At 46.2% G+C, this 12,808-nt stretch overlaps 1 protein-coding gene across 1 annotated transcript in view; it reads left to right on the top strand.

Annotated features, from left to right (window-relative positions):
- The first annotated feature begins 1,037 nt into the window (after positions 1-1,037).
- LOC128350630 (cytochrome P450 2J2-like) overlaps positions 1,038-12,808 on the top strand; it is a 49,446-nt gene continuing 37,675 nt past the window's right edge. Inside the window, exon 1 of the mRNA XM_053309020.1 lies at positions 1,038-1,205. Coding sequence (XP_053164995.1) covers positions 1,038-1,205 — 168 coding nt within the window. The remainder of the gene's footprint in view (positions 1,206-12,808) is intronic.

Genomic DNA, 12,808 nt, shown 5'->3' with positions numbered 1-12,808 from the left:
ATTTAAAAACTCTGAAAAACAAGGTTACAATATTGAAACCATTTACAACTATTTAAAAACCCTGGAAGACCAGGCCAATATTAAGGGCTCTCCTGAAGGCCAATAAAGAATTCAAATTGCGGATTTCTTCGGGGAGTGCATTCCACAGTCAAGGAGCGGCTACAGAGAAGGCCCGCCTCTGAGTCACCACCAGACGCATTGGTGGTAACTAGAGATGGACCTCTTCAGATGGCCTTAATGTGCGGTGGGGATCACGCAGAAGAAGGTGTTCTCAGTCTCTAAGGTAACCTGGACCTAAAGGTAATTTAGCTTTAAAGGTAATAACCTGCACTTTGTATTTTGCCCAGAAATATATTGGCAGCCAGTGCATCTGTTTCAAAACAGGCATAATATAGTCTCTCCTGGTTGCCTCAGAGACCAATCTGGCTGCCGCATTTTGAATTAACAGAAGTTTCCAAACTACATACAAAGGCAGCCCCTTTGTTCTGCGAATTATTTTTAATTTATATTCTGTTAAAGTTTTTTTAAATTGTTTTTTAATGTTTAGATACATATCAGGCAGTATATAAACAAACAGATAAATATTGTGTGACTTGGCAAATGGGAAAACTGTGGAATTGAAGGGACATGCAAATTATATTTCATGAGCACGTGGTAAGTTATATTTTCAAATATATGCCACATAATTGGCCCTGTGCTAGTCCATGTTGGGATTATACTGGCCTTTTATATCAAACACTTTCCTATCAATTATTTGAGTAACACATACAGAATGTGTATTGATTACCATATTGGTAGTGACACATACTGCTGTATTACATTCATGAAGGACAGCATTCCCTGACTAGTTAGTCAGAAGACTTGAGTGTATACTTGGCTTTCATAACTGGAATATATTAAGAGGAATATAGAACTGGAATACATAAAGTCTTAAAAACAAAGAGTGGTGGCAACATCTCCAAGGCACACAAAGAACTGCCAGAGAAAGCATATTCAGACCACCCAGGTGTATTAGGAAGACAAGAAGAAGGATGACCATGTGGAAAACTTTGGTATCTTTTATTTTTCTGATTCCACGCCAGATTCTGACCTACCTCAAAACACTCTGGTCTCGCAGTGACTATCCACCTGGGCCTTTTCCGCTTCCAGTGGTTGGAAGCATGTGGCGGTTGGGAATCCAGCTTTCTTCAAAGAGCTTCATTAAGGTAAAGCTTTCAAAATCACGTATCAATCAAGAGGATGAGCAACGGGTGCTTTGAATTATTTTCTTGCAGTGTTTAAAAAAAAAACAGATTGCTTGCCTGGTCATTTGGGTACTCATGCATATGGCAATGCCTCTCTTGTCTGACGTGTTCCCAGTGGTAAGGGGACTAGAGGGTATAGGGGCACAGCTGCTGGGGACACGGAAATGTTGGGCAGGACAACAGCTGAGCAACCAGCATTACTGTACTTTCCCCCATTTGCCATAATAAGAGAATCTGTGGTAGAGCAGCTGCCATCCTTCCCAGCAGTGCCGCTGCTGATTCCATGTCCACAGAAGTAGCACTGCAATACCCTCCTGTCTCCTTACCCTTGCACATCATGTCAGCCCGAATCTTGCCCAGCATTGCCCCTAAAGAATTGCTGACAGAGTTACACTGCTGCCAATAGGTTTCCGGGCAAAATACAAGGTGCTGGTTATAACCTATAAAGCCCTAAACTGCTTGGGCCCTATTTAAGTAGTAGTAGTAGTAGTATTTAAGAGAACGTCTTCTTCATTATGAGCCCCGCCACCCATTGAGGTCGTCTGGAGAGGTCCATCTCCAGTTGCCGCCAGCTCGCCTGGTGGCCACACGGGGGTGGGCCTTCTCGGTTGCTGTCCCAAGATTGTGGAATGCTCTCCCTACTGAATTATGATCTTCCCCATCTCTGTGACAATATTTAAAAAGCATTTGAAAACCCACCTCTTCACCCAAGCCTTTTCAGTTTTTTAAATTATTTAGATTTTAATCTGTGTTTGATTTTAAATTGTTTCAAGTTTTTGTGTATGTTTTCAGCTTGTTTTTATGTTGCTAACCACCCAGAGATGGAAGTTTGGGGCGGTGTACAAATCTGATAGAGAAGTAAATTATTATTTATTATTATTATTATTATTGTATTGATGTGGTGTTTTCATGGTACAGTTGTTTTCATGGTACAGAACACAGCATCTGTTTTGGAGCCCATTCAAGGCAATCAGTGGAATAATTCAGAATGTATCTCATAACGCCTTTCACAATTGCCAGCTTCCCATTCTGCCATGTGTGAAACTCTGATTAAATTAGTGAGGCTGAATTGCTGCTTGCTCTTTTGGCTTTGCTTTTAGCAAATTTCCAGCAGGGCTTTTTTATTCAATTACATTTTGAATTAGCAGGTGAAATACTGCCTTGAATGCAAAGAATTGATCTGATCATTTCAAATACTAAGCCACACTTTGGATGGGGGGGCCCTCCGTGTGTGGGGCTTTAGGCAATTGCCCCCATGTTCCCTGAAAAAGGCTCTGACTACAGGCCCCAGTTAAAAACCTGGCACCCATATTTTGAACCAATGAAAGTTTCCAAACTTCTCCAGTGACAGCCTCACATAGAGCACATTAGCGTAATCTGATCTGGATATAATGAAGACATTAACTTTGCCCCACTGTTGCCGTGAACAGTGGGGTAAAGGGAGAGGAAGCCCCAACCCCCACTGCATTACTCACGTGTGCTTCATAGCTCACAGTTACAAGGGGGCTTGTTTGAAGAGGGCAGAGCGCTTCCCGTAATGGCAGGCACTCCATGATTGCGAGACTGGTCTCAAAATCAGGGGAGCCCCCGCTATCATGTGGAGGGCTCTGCCTTCTTCAGACTAGCCCCATCATAACCATGAGTGGGGCACATGCTTGGGTGTTGCAGTGGGGGGTGGGACTTCCCCTCCCTTCTTCCTGCTATACATGGCTACAGTGAGGCCAAGTTATAACATCTGAAGTGGGCTTTGGATGACCAAGGTCGGTTGTGGACTCTTCAGAAAATGTTACAGCTAGCATACTTGCTGAAGCTGATAGAAAAACATTCATCACATATCCATTAAAATAACCCGCTTTATTGTGATTTGTATCGATCAGCTCAGTCATTAAACATTTTTGCTAATGAAATATCAGCCACACTGACTGATAACACCAAATCAATTTGTCAGTCTCTAATGCTGAATTTCTCAGTTGCCAAATAAACTTCAGAAGTAACACATCCAGTGGAGCCACAATTCACAACTTTGGGGATGATGTTCGGCCTGTTCTGTATATCGGGGTGGCCAACCCAAGGCTCTCCAGCAGTTGTGGGACCACAATTCTCATGACCTCAAGCTGTAATTAATTTGCAGCTGGGGTTGATGGAAGTTGTAGTTCAGCAACCACTGGAGTGGCTCAGGTTGGCTGCTCCTGCCCTACAGCTTCCAGCAAGCTGACCTAAGGTCATATCGGCATGAACAAACACAAACTGCTGCATTAATCTCTCTCCAGATGTGAGTGCTACAACAAGCCTAACTTGTCTCCAAGGGACATGGCCTCTAATTGCCAGTGATAGCTCTTATCAGTCACATCCATTTCACACCACCTGTGCACACAGCTGCAGTAGATACTCTTTAAACATAAGTAGGTAGAATAAATAAGACACAACCTACACAAGTATCTCTGCACTCATGGATCCCTTCTGTTTGCTTATGACATAAGCAATTGCGTGGCACAACATGTGTGCCTACAATGTGGGAGGCTCGCCTGTCATGTATCCAGGACAGGGCCTTCTTAGTCATAGCCCCAAACTTTGGAATGCTCTCCCAGTGGGCCTCCACTCCCCAGTCTCCATCACAGTTTATTTATTTATTTCAATTTATATCCCGCTCTTCCTCCAAGGAGCCCAGAGCGGTGTATTTCTCCTCACAACAACCCTGTGAAGTAGGTTAGGCTGAGAGAGAACTGACTGGCCCAGAGTCACTCAGCAAGTCTCATGGCTGAATGGGGATTTGAACTCGGGTCTCCCTGGTCCTCGGCCAGCACTCTAGCCACTACACCACGCTGGCTCCCCCCACCCCCAGGTTTTAAATGATTGATTGCTGCTGCTTTGTGTCTTATGTTATGTGTCTTGGGTTAAACTTTTAATTAGATTTGTATTTCTATATTCCATTTTAATTCTTATTCTGTAGTTTCTATGGTTTATATTGTTAAATATTTTTTAAACTGCCTCGAGCAGGGACGGATGAATGCAGAGGAAGCATCTGCCTATGGCGGCAAAATTTGAGGAGCGGTGGCAGTAGATCCGGGGAGTAGGAGTGAGGGGAAAGTGAAGTCCCCCCCTTTTACTTTTGATTTTTTAAAAAGCAATGGCAGTGGCAGTAGCTGCGGGGAGGGGAAAACAGGATGAGGGGAATGTCCCCCCTTTTGCCCCCTAAAGACCACTGGTGATGGTATGGGGTTTGGCGGCAGTAGCTGGCTGCAGGGAGAGTGGTGGTGGTGGGGTTGAGAAGAGTCACAGTGGCCTCTTGAAAACTTCTAATCCCACGGTGCGGGGCAGCACCACAGTGAGCTTTTCCTCCTCCCAGGTGGCTGCATGGCAGTCAGGCTCAGCTCTCTGCAGCCCGAAGGAAAGTTGGAAACAGGCTGCAGAGAGCAGAGCCTGGCAGCCATTCCATCGCCTGGCAGGAGGGGAGGAGGAAGGAGCTCGCTACGGCCGCCTACATGGCGGGTTTAGAGTTTTAAAAAGGGGCATGCTGTGACTCTCTCCCCTCCTCGCACCTCCACCCTCCCTGAAGGTGTGGCTAGCCGCTGCCATCACCGTGCCCCATCCCACCCCCAGCAATCTTTAGGGGGCAAAGGGGGAACTTTCCCCTTTCCCGGTCACCCCACCCTGCAGCTCCTGCCACTGCGGCTTTTTTTAAAAAGAAAGAAAGTAAAAGGGGAAACTTTCCCCTCACCCCTACTCCCCAGAACTACTGCCGCCACTCCTCAGATTTTGCCGCCGTGGACAGATGCCTCCTTTGCATTAATCCATGTAAAAGGGGAAACTCTCCCCTCACCCCCCCCTCCCCAGAGCTTTTTTTTTAAGGGCAGCAAAAGCCTTTTTGCCTATGGGTGGCAAAAAGGTAAATCCACCCCTGACCTTGAGATCATTTTAAAGAAAGGCAGCAGAAAAATTCAATCCATCAGTAAAATAAATAAAATTGGCCTAGATGCTGCTGCATTGTAACATCTAGTTTACGTACCTCTCTCCTTCCAGCAATGTTTTTGGCAGTCAGATGCAGCTTACACGTTCTTCCTCTTAAATTCGTCTTGCAAGTACACAAATCAACTGCTGTTAGAGCTAAGCCTCTGATGAGGCCTGGTGAAACAGTCACCTTGGGCAGCAATTATGGGGGTGGGGGGCAGTAGCGTGTGCCCTTGCTGTTTGGGCTGTGGAAGAATGAGCTATGCTCTGCCATCCAGTGCTGCTGTCCTGAGTCCTGGCTGTGCTCATCCACCCATTGCACAGCTGTGCCCACCGCCAGTGGTTCCTGTAACTGGGATTCCCAGGTGGTGTTGACTACAACTCCCACAAGTTGTAGTCGTCAACATCTGTGAATCTGTTACAGGACACACCCAGTCTTGGTGGAAATGGAAGAATGCCTGCTTGAGCCTTCAGTCCACGCATTGCTAAATCCTCCACCCTCCTGCTGAAGGCTGGCCAGCTGCCCACTCCTCCACATGGATGCTGCAATAGCAGTGTGGCTAAGCATGGACATAGTTGTAGCTTTGTCCCACAAATCTAGATAATTCTTGGAGAGATGGTTGGGCATGCCAGAACCTTGCTTTACTGCCTGTGGGTGCTTTGTGTGTCCCTTGACCCAAGTCGAGAACCTTTTGGCTCGTATGTGTCTCTTCAAACAATGAGAATTGTGAGCGTGCTTCCATGCCTGTGGTACAATCTTCTTGCTTCTTTGAATCCTTGCTTGCACACTGGCACTCAGGTGCCTACCCTTCATCTCTGCCCTCTTCCTAGACAGTGGGTAATAAGAAAGGGGCTTCTTATTAACTAGAGGGAACTGTATTAATTCAGCTTTTGTCATCTGTGCTTTTTTTCTGAGCGGGGTGGGAAGCCTTGGAGTAATTCTGTTTTTGAAACTGCTTTTTTTTTTTTAGTGGTACATAATATGAGGGGAAATACTGGATTGTTCCTGCGTTTTAAGCTCGTCATCCTCCTCCTCAACAAAAATAGTTCTCAAAGTGATTTACAAAGCAAAAGGTATAAGAAAATGCTTTCCTTCGCACGAAGGGCAGGGAGTGGCTACCAGGAATGTCCAGGAAATCCATGAGCAGGGTGTGAAAGCAACAGCCACTCCCCCCATGCTGTTGTATGCTCCCAGCATATGACATTTGGGGTATGCTCTACTTCTGAAAATGGAGGTCCCATTTTGAATTATCTATTTATTTATAAATAAACCAAGCCCCAGAAATACAGGACATGAGGCTTTACAAAGAATGAGAGAACATAACCTAAGAACAGCCCTGCTGCAGAGGCGTAACTAGGGAAAATGGCGCCTTGGGCAAGCACTGAAATTGCACCCACCCCCATCCAAACATCTGACACATCTCTTTCAGAAAACTTGTCTTTTACCATAATATTAGCTCACACTGCCAAAACATTTAAAACTAGCTTTCATTCTGAACAATTATGCATTTCCCCATAGAAACCTCAAATATACACTTGCATAGGTGAAAAATCAAGAAAAAATCAAGTTGAAAGCTTTGCCAGTACAAATGAACTAAAAGGAGTGGAGGGAGTTTTCCACGGCTTCTGAAGCCCCATTGAGTTCAGAGGGCAGCACACTTACTTTGGCAGCAAGACAGTAAGGTCTTAGGACAAAATGCTGCACAGGATTCAAAATTGCCTAAAAGCTGTACTGGCTGACTAGGAAGTCCTTCCACTGAGAACAAGGACACTTAATTTAAGGTAATTTTAAAAAGTTAAATGTATGAGGTGCTGATTTTGTGTGTTGGGATGGAGTGTCTACCAGTTCTGAATTTTATACGCCCTTCAGTGTCCTGGTAGGTATGGGGAAGTAAGAATTTTGGAATATAGGAGACCAAGCCACAAACTCACACAGCTACTATTACAGCGAATATTTATATACAATTTTTCAATCAACGTTCTCAAAGTGGTTTATATAGAAAAACAAATAGTAGATAAACAGATGATTCTCTGTCTCCAATGGGCTCACACTCTGAAAAGAAACATGTGGTAGACACCAGCAGCAGCCACTGGACAGATGCTATGCTGGGGCTGGATAGGGATAAATATATAGAGAATCACAACTTTAAAAGATGCTTCTTGCTCAGTTAGTGGGGTCTCTTAGAATTTATATATTCAGGATTTTGTATGCTATTGGATGTCAGTCTCATAAAAATTTAGAAGAAAAAAAATGAAGGAAACCTGCAGAAACAAGCAAACATATTACCTGAATCTAAAACTAGGTTTTTTCCAAGTCTTCTGCTGTTAGAAATTGCGGGGTTGTCTTAACTTTAGAATCATCTTTTATATGAATAAATATGACAATGTGATTTTTGTGTGTGTGGGGAAAGTGTTTTCAGATTTCTACATACATGAAGTAGGAAGGGGAGAGAGTAGAGAAGGGCTGTGGTGAGAGTAGAGAAAGTTGTCTCTCCATTGGGAAAGACAAACTAAACATACCAGAAGCAGCACTCACTGTATGGGAAGCCAAAAAGGTTTATCCCTGCCCCATCCCCAAGAAAGTTTACTTTCCCCAGGAATCTTTCAGCCATACCCCAAGAGCAATTAAATGCTTCAAATGAAGAACAGGGAGGGCATTTGCTTTGCAAATGGGACAATGCATGCTTACTACTACAGTAACAAGACCAGCAACTTATCAAAAACTAAAGCCATTACAGTCAAGTCAAAACAAGAGGATTTTTAAAAACACACAGACCACCAGATCAGAGCTATAAGTATCCTATAAGCAGTCTTCAAAGTAAACTCAACACACCAGCCAGTACATCATACACACACAAACGGAGTCTTCAACAACAAGTATATGTGTGGTGGCAGATCTCTCTCAATCTCACTCACACTCACACACACAAAACATAAGAGTTAGGTGTTTGTTTGTTGCATTCCTTGAAGATGAAGCAAAAGAGACTTCGGCTAGTCTGGGAGACATTTCCATTCAGCTCCGCTCCTGGACTTCATTCAAATACAGAGCGACCAGGAACTCAAGAAAGCAGCATGGGACCAATGAGGTTCCTTCTCCTGCTGGGAGGGCATGTCTAGCAGCAAAATCTTCGATGCTTCCCCCACAGCACCAAGGAGAGTTAACCCTTATTCAGAGAGCTTCTGAGGCAGAGCGAAGCTCTAAGCCAGCAAAGCAGCAACAGGAAAGAAAGCGAGGCTGGTGGCGCCGGCAGCAAATAAAGGCTGGGGGAAAGAAGGGGAAAAAAAGATCAGCAGCAGCAAAAGCCAATGCTCTCTGGTTTGTGTCTTCATTTCCTTTTTCCCACCTAGCAGCAGAGAGAAAGACAGAGGCGAGGGTGTGTGTGGAGAGCACGCATGAGCTGCGTGCTTGAGTCGGGGAGCAAATTATCCCAGCTCTTCTTTTGTGTGGTGGTTCAGAAGGGGGAAAAGGAGACAAAAAAGAACAAGCCAGGCAGGCAGCAAGCAAGGCAGGCAGGAGGAAGAAGGGAAAGGGAGGAGCCATTGTTGGTGGCGCGCAATAGCGCCTCCTCCTCCTCGAGCTCCCTCCCTCCCTCCCTCCATCCGAGTCCTCGCCAGCTCACATAACTCTCCAAAGTGTCCTGCTGTCTAAAATGTTTTAAAAAACAACAAAGAAGTACAAAGCTTACTGGTTCTCCAGGCTGGAGTGGGTCAGGAGGAAAAGCTTCTCATGTTCCCCTTCTTACTGAGTACACACATGCCTGCCTCTGGCTGCCTTTCCCCCCTACCTGGCGGGGCTTCCCCAGAGAAGGGCTGATGGCGGGCGGTGCATAAGGTGGTGGCACAGGACGGGATTACCTAAGGGCGCCATGTCTCTCTAGTCCTGTCCTCAGAAGACCAGCAGCCGCCCTCCAAGGCACAACAAGGCGGGGAACAGCAGCCGCTTAGCACAGTACAGCCACAACCACACAGCAATAGGCAGGTACCTGTACAGCGGCCAAACTAAGTGTTAAGGCAGGCTGCACCTTGACTCTCGCCCACCCGGCTCGCCAGCAGCAGCATGCTTCAGGAACTTTCCGTTCTGAATCCTGCCTGATGATGCACATGCAGCCGGTATCTCAGCCAATGAGAACAGGACAAGGGAGGAGCCAGGCAAAAGAGTGGAGATGGGGAGGGGGGATGCCGCCAGCCCAGACTCAGGAATTTATTTATTTTTTTAAATGTGTTGTCGCGGGGGCGGGGCATGGCAGGCATTCTGTGCCCCCTTCATCTGCACCCAGGGCACGTGCCCTGCCTGCCCCCCCGTGGTTACGCATCTGCCCTGCTGGATCAGGCCCAAGGCCTGTCTAGTCCAGCATCCTGTTTCACACAGTGGCTCGCCAGATGCCTCTGCGAAGCCCAAAGGCAGGAGCTGAAGCCATGCCCTCTCTCCTGCTGTTGCTCCCCTGCAACTGGTACTCAGAGGCATCCTGCCTCTTGAGACTGAAGATGGCCCAATGCCACCAGACTAGTAGCCATCGATAGAGCTGTCCTCCATGGATTTGTCTACCCCCCCTTTTTAAAGCCATCCAAGCTGGTGGTCATTACTACATCCCATGGCAGAGAATTCCATAGATTAATAATGCACTGTGTGACAAATCTTTTGCCGGTCCTCAGTTTCCCAACCTTCAGTTTCATGGGATGGATGCTGTGAGAGAGGGAGCAAAACGTCTCTCTGTCCACCCTACTCCTTGTATAATTTTATACACCTTAATCGTGTCTCCCTGTAGATGCCTCTTTTCCAAACTAAAGAGCCCCAGATGCTGTAGTAAGCTGCCCAGAGAGGGAAGTCTGGGGCGGCATACAAATCAGACAAACAAATAGGTGCTCCTGATCAGTCTCCTGATTATCTTGGTTGCCCTTTTCTGCTTCTTTTCCAGTTCTACAATGTCCTCTTTAGATACCAGAACTGTATGCAGTACTCCAAATGTGGGTGCATCATAGGGATGTACAAACAGGTTTGGGGGTTTGTGGTTTGAGGTTTTGGTTTGGGGGTTCGACAGTTTGAGGGTAGAACCACCCCCACCCGGTTCAGTCTGGACCCAGACCAAACCTCCCCCGAAGTTCGGGTGGTTCATGGATTGCACACAGGTTTCTGTGTTGCTGGCTTTCTGTGCCTTTACAAACCGACAACAAACATGAAGATATGTGCCCTGGTTGTGTACTACAAGCCCCAGAGGAGAGCATTATGCAGCCCTCCATGACTAGCTCCTCTCCTTGTAGGCTGGGCATCCCAAACCATTCCTCTGCTATCCTCCACCAGCTTAGTGGCATGGCCTGAGAGTGTGTTGAGTCATATCCACAACACATATCCACACACTGCTGCTAGGCAGTTTGGCCTGAGAGTGCCCTGCCTGCCTAGAATGGGGAGTGCCAGCTTTTTCTTTGCCTTGGGCAACAAATAAGTCTTGGATGGGCTCTGGCTGCTGTATAAATGTAAGTAGCTTAGACAGATAAGAGACAAGCAGCATTCGTGTCTTGACATTCTCTCCCTCTATTGTACAAGCAGGAAGTGACATGGTTTTCCTCCCTCCTACATAGAAATGCATAGCATTTCAAAGCATAGCTTAGATGCATGTTGTGGAATGCCAGACATCGAGACACGGCCAACAAGATCCGGCAAAGGAGGTGCTTGTGGAAGCATGCTCCCTCCTCTGTCACTCTAGCTGAATCTGGGTGAATGGTTTATCGCTGTGTATCTTCCTGACATTTCCCCTTTGGCTAAATAATTACAACCATGAAGAGACATGCAAAATAGATCTCCTGTAAAGTAGTGTCTCCTCATTGTGTTTATACAAGTGGCTCTCGTTATTCATGGGATTTCCGTTGTCACCTATAGGTGTGGATATGGAAATAGTGAATAACGAAAACTTAACTCTATGGGAATGGCGGGGGGATTAGGTTCAGAACAGGTGGGGGAAAACCTTAAGGGGGAGAAATAGGAGTAGAAATGCACAATACCTTGCTCTCCAGGGCTGCAGAAATGCCCTCCCCCAAGCTCTAAATCAGCCAAACTTTTGGTGAATTTTTTTTAAAAAAGAGCCTCAAAATGGTCTAAAATAGCGGCCAGAAGTGATACCGGAAGTCATTTCTGGACACTCCTCAAAGCAAATAGGTGGATCTTAGTCTATTTTCACTCTGTGGACAAAGTCTCTAAAACCCATCCATGGACACACAAAACTGTGGTTGCTGGAACCGCGGGTGATGAGGGCCACCTGTTTAGTGCCCTGCAATGCTACTTAGCAGATAGCAGTGGCTGACATATTGCACAATGTTCTCTCTGCCTTGTAATGGAATTTATGCACTGTTGTGCAGGAGTGCTCCTGTGCACACATGGGAACTTGCACAAATGCATCTGCACGGCCAGTGGCCATTATTTCAAGTAGTCATTGATTGTGCAGTTGCATTTGTGCAAGTTCCCATGTTTGCACTAGAACACTCTTGGCTTACTGCACACTTGTTCCATTACAAGGCAGATGGAATGTGGCACATTATGTCAGCCAGTAAACGTTCTTTTTATTTTTTTTTACTATGGGCTAGTTTGGATGGTATTGTCTCTATCCATGCGATTAGGAAGGGGACACACTGAAAGACGAAGAGCATGTTCTATGTGAGTGCTCTGTAGACATCGCAGTGCCCTCCCGCTATGTTACTTCATGTGTATCAGAGGTGGGGGGCCCTGTTCATCTGAACGTCTCCGCTACATGTGCTTCAAATCCTTTTTTTTTTTTAAAGGAAGAGCTTCAAAATGGCTCTGTGCTCTAAAATGGTGTATTGTAGTCTGGAAACTGCAATTGGTGCAGAATGCTGCTGCCAGATTGGCCTCCAGGTCATCTCGTAGAGACCATACTGCTCCAGTTTTAAAAGAACTACACTGACTACCAATAGGTTTCTGGGCTAAATGCAAAGTGCTGGTTATTTCCTATAAAACCCTTAACAGCTTGGGCCAAGAGTATTTAAGAGAATGCCTTCTTCATTATGAAACCCATCACCTATTAAGATATTCAGGGGAGACTCTTCTAAGGGTGCCGCCAGCTCTTCTGGTGAGGACTTGGAGGTGAGCCTCCTTTTTAGTTGCCCCAGAGCTGTGGAACACACTTCCTGCTGAGATTAGTGCTGCTCCATCCCTGTTGACTTTAGGGAACAACTGAAGACACATCTTTTCAGCCAAGCCTTTTAGCGATTGAGCCCTTTTCCATGAGCAGTGAGAAGGGGCAAGAGAGTTAATGGGGAGGAAGCCCTAAAGAGTTTACCTCCCTGCAGATAAATGTCATTGTCCTCTTTGGTGGGCAGATTGCCCGCCCAGATGACTTCTGGCTGCTGCCAGAGGCTCAGAGGACCGGGGTGTTGGTAGCTCAGAGGACTGGGGCCCTATGTTGCCCCACCCCCCAGAGCTCCAAGGATGTACTGCATGAATGTGTGGTGCATTATGGGGATCCTCTTCCCCTCCCTGAGATCTCCTCAGTCTGCCAGCCATGGTAAGTTAGTAAGGTGGGAAACCTGATATAGATTCTGGAGAATCCTTGCAGGAAAATAATTGTGAAAAGGAGGACTCTTCAGGAGAAGGATTCAGACCAGTG

The sequence above is a fragment of the Hemicordylus capensis genome, chromosome 3 (genome assembly GCF_027244095.1).
Source record: "Hemicordylus capensis ecotype Gifberg chromosome 3, rHemCap1.1.pri, whole genome shotgun sequence".
Lineage (NCBI taxonomy): Eukaryota > Metazoa > Chordata > Lepidosauria > Squamata > Cordylidae > Hemicordylus > Hemicordylus capensis.
Note: the sequence above shows the minus strand (reverse complement) of the source record. Positions and strands in the feature narration are given on the sequence as shown.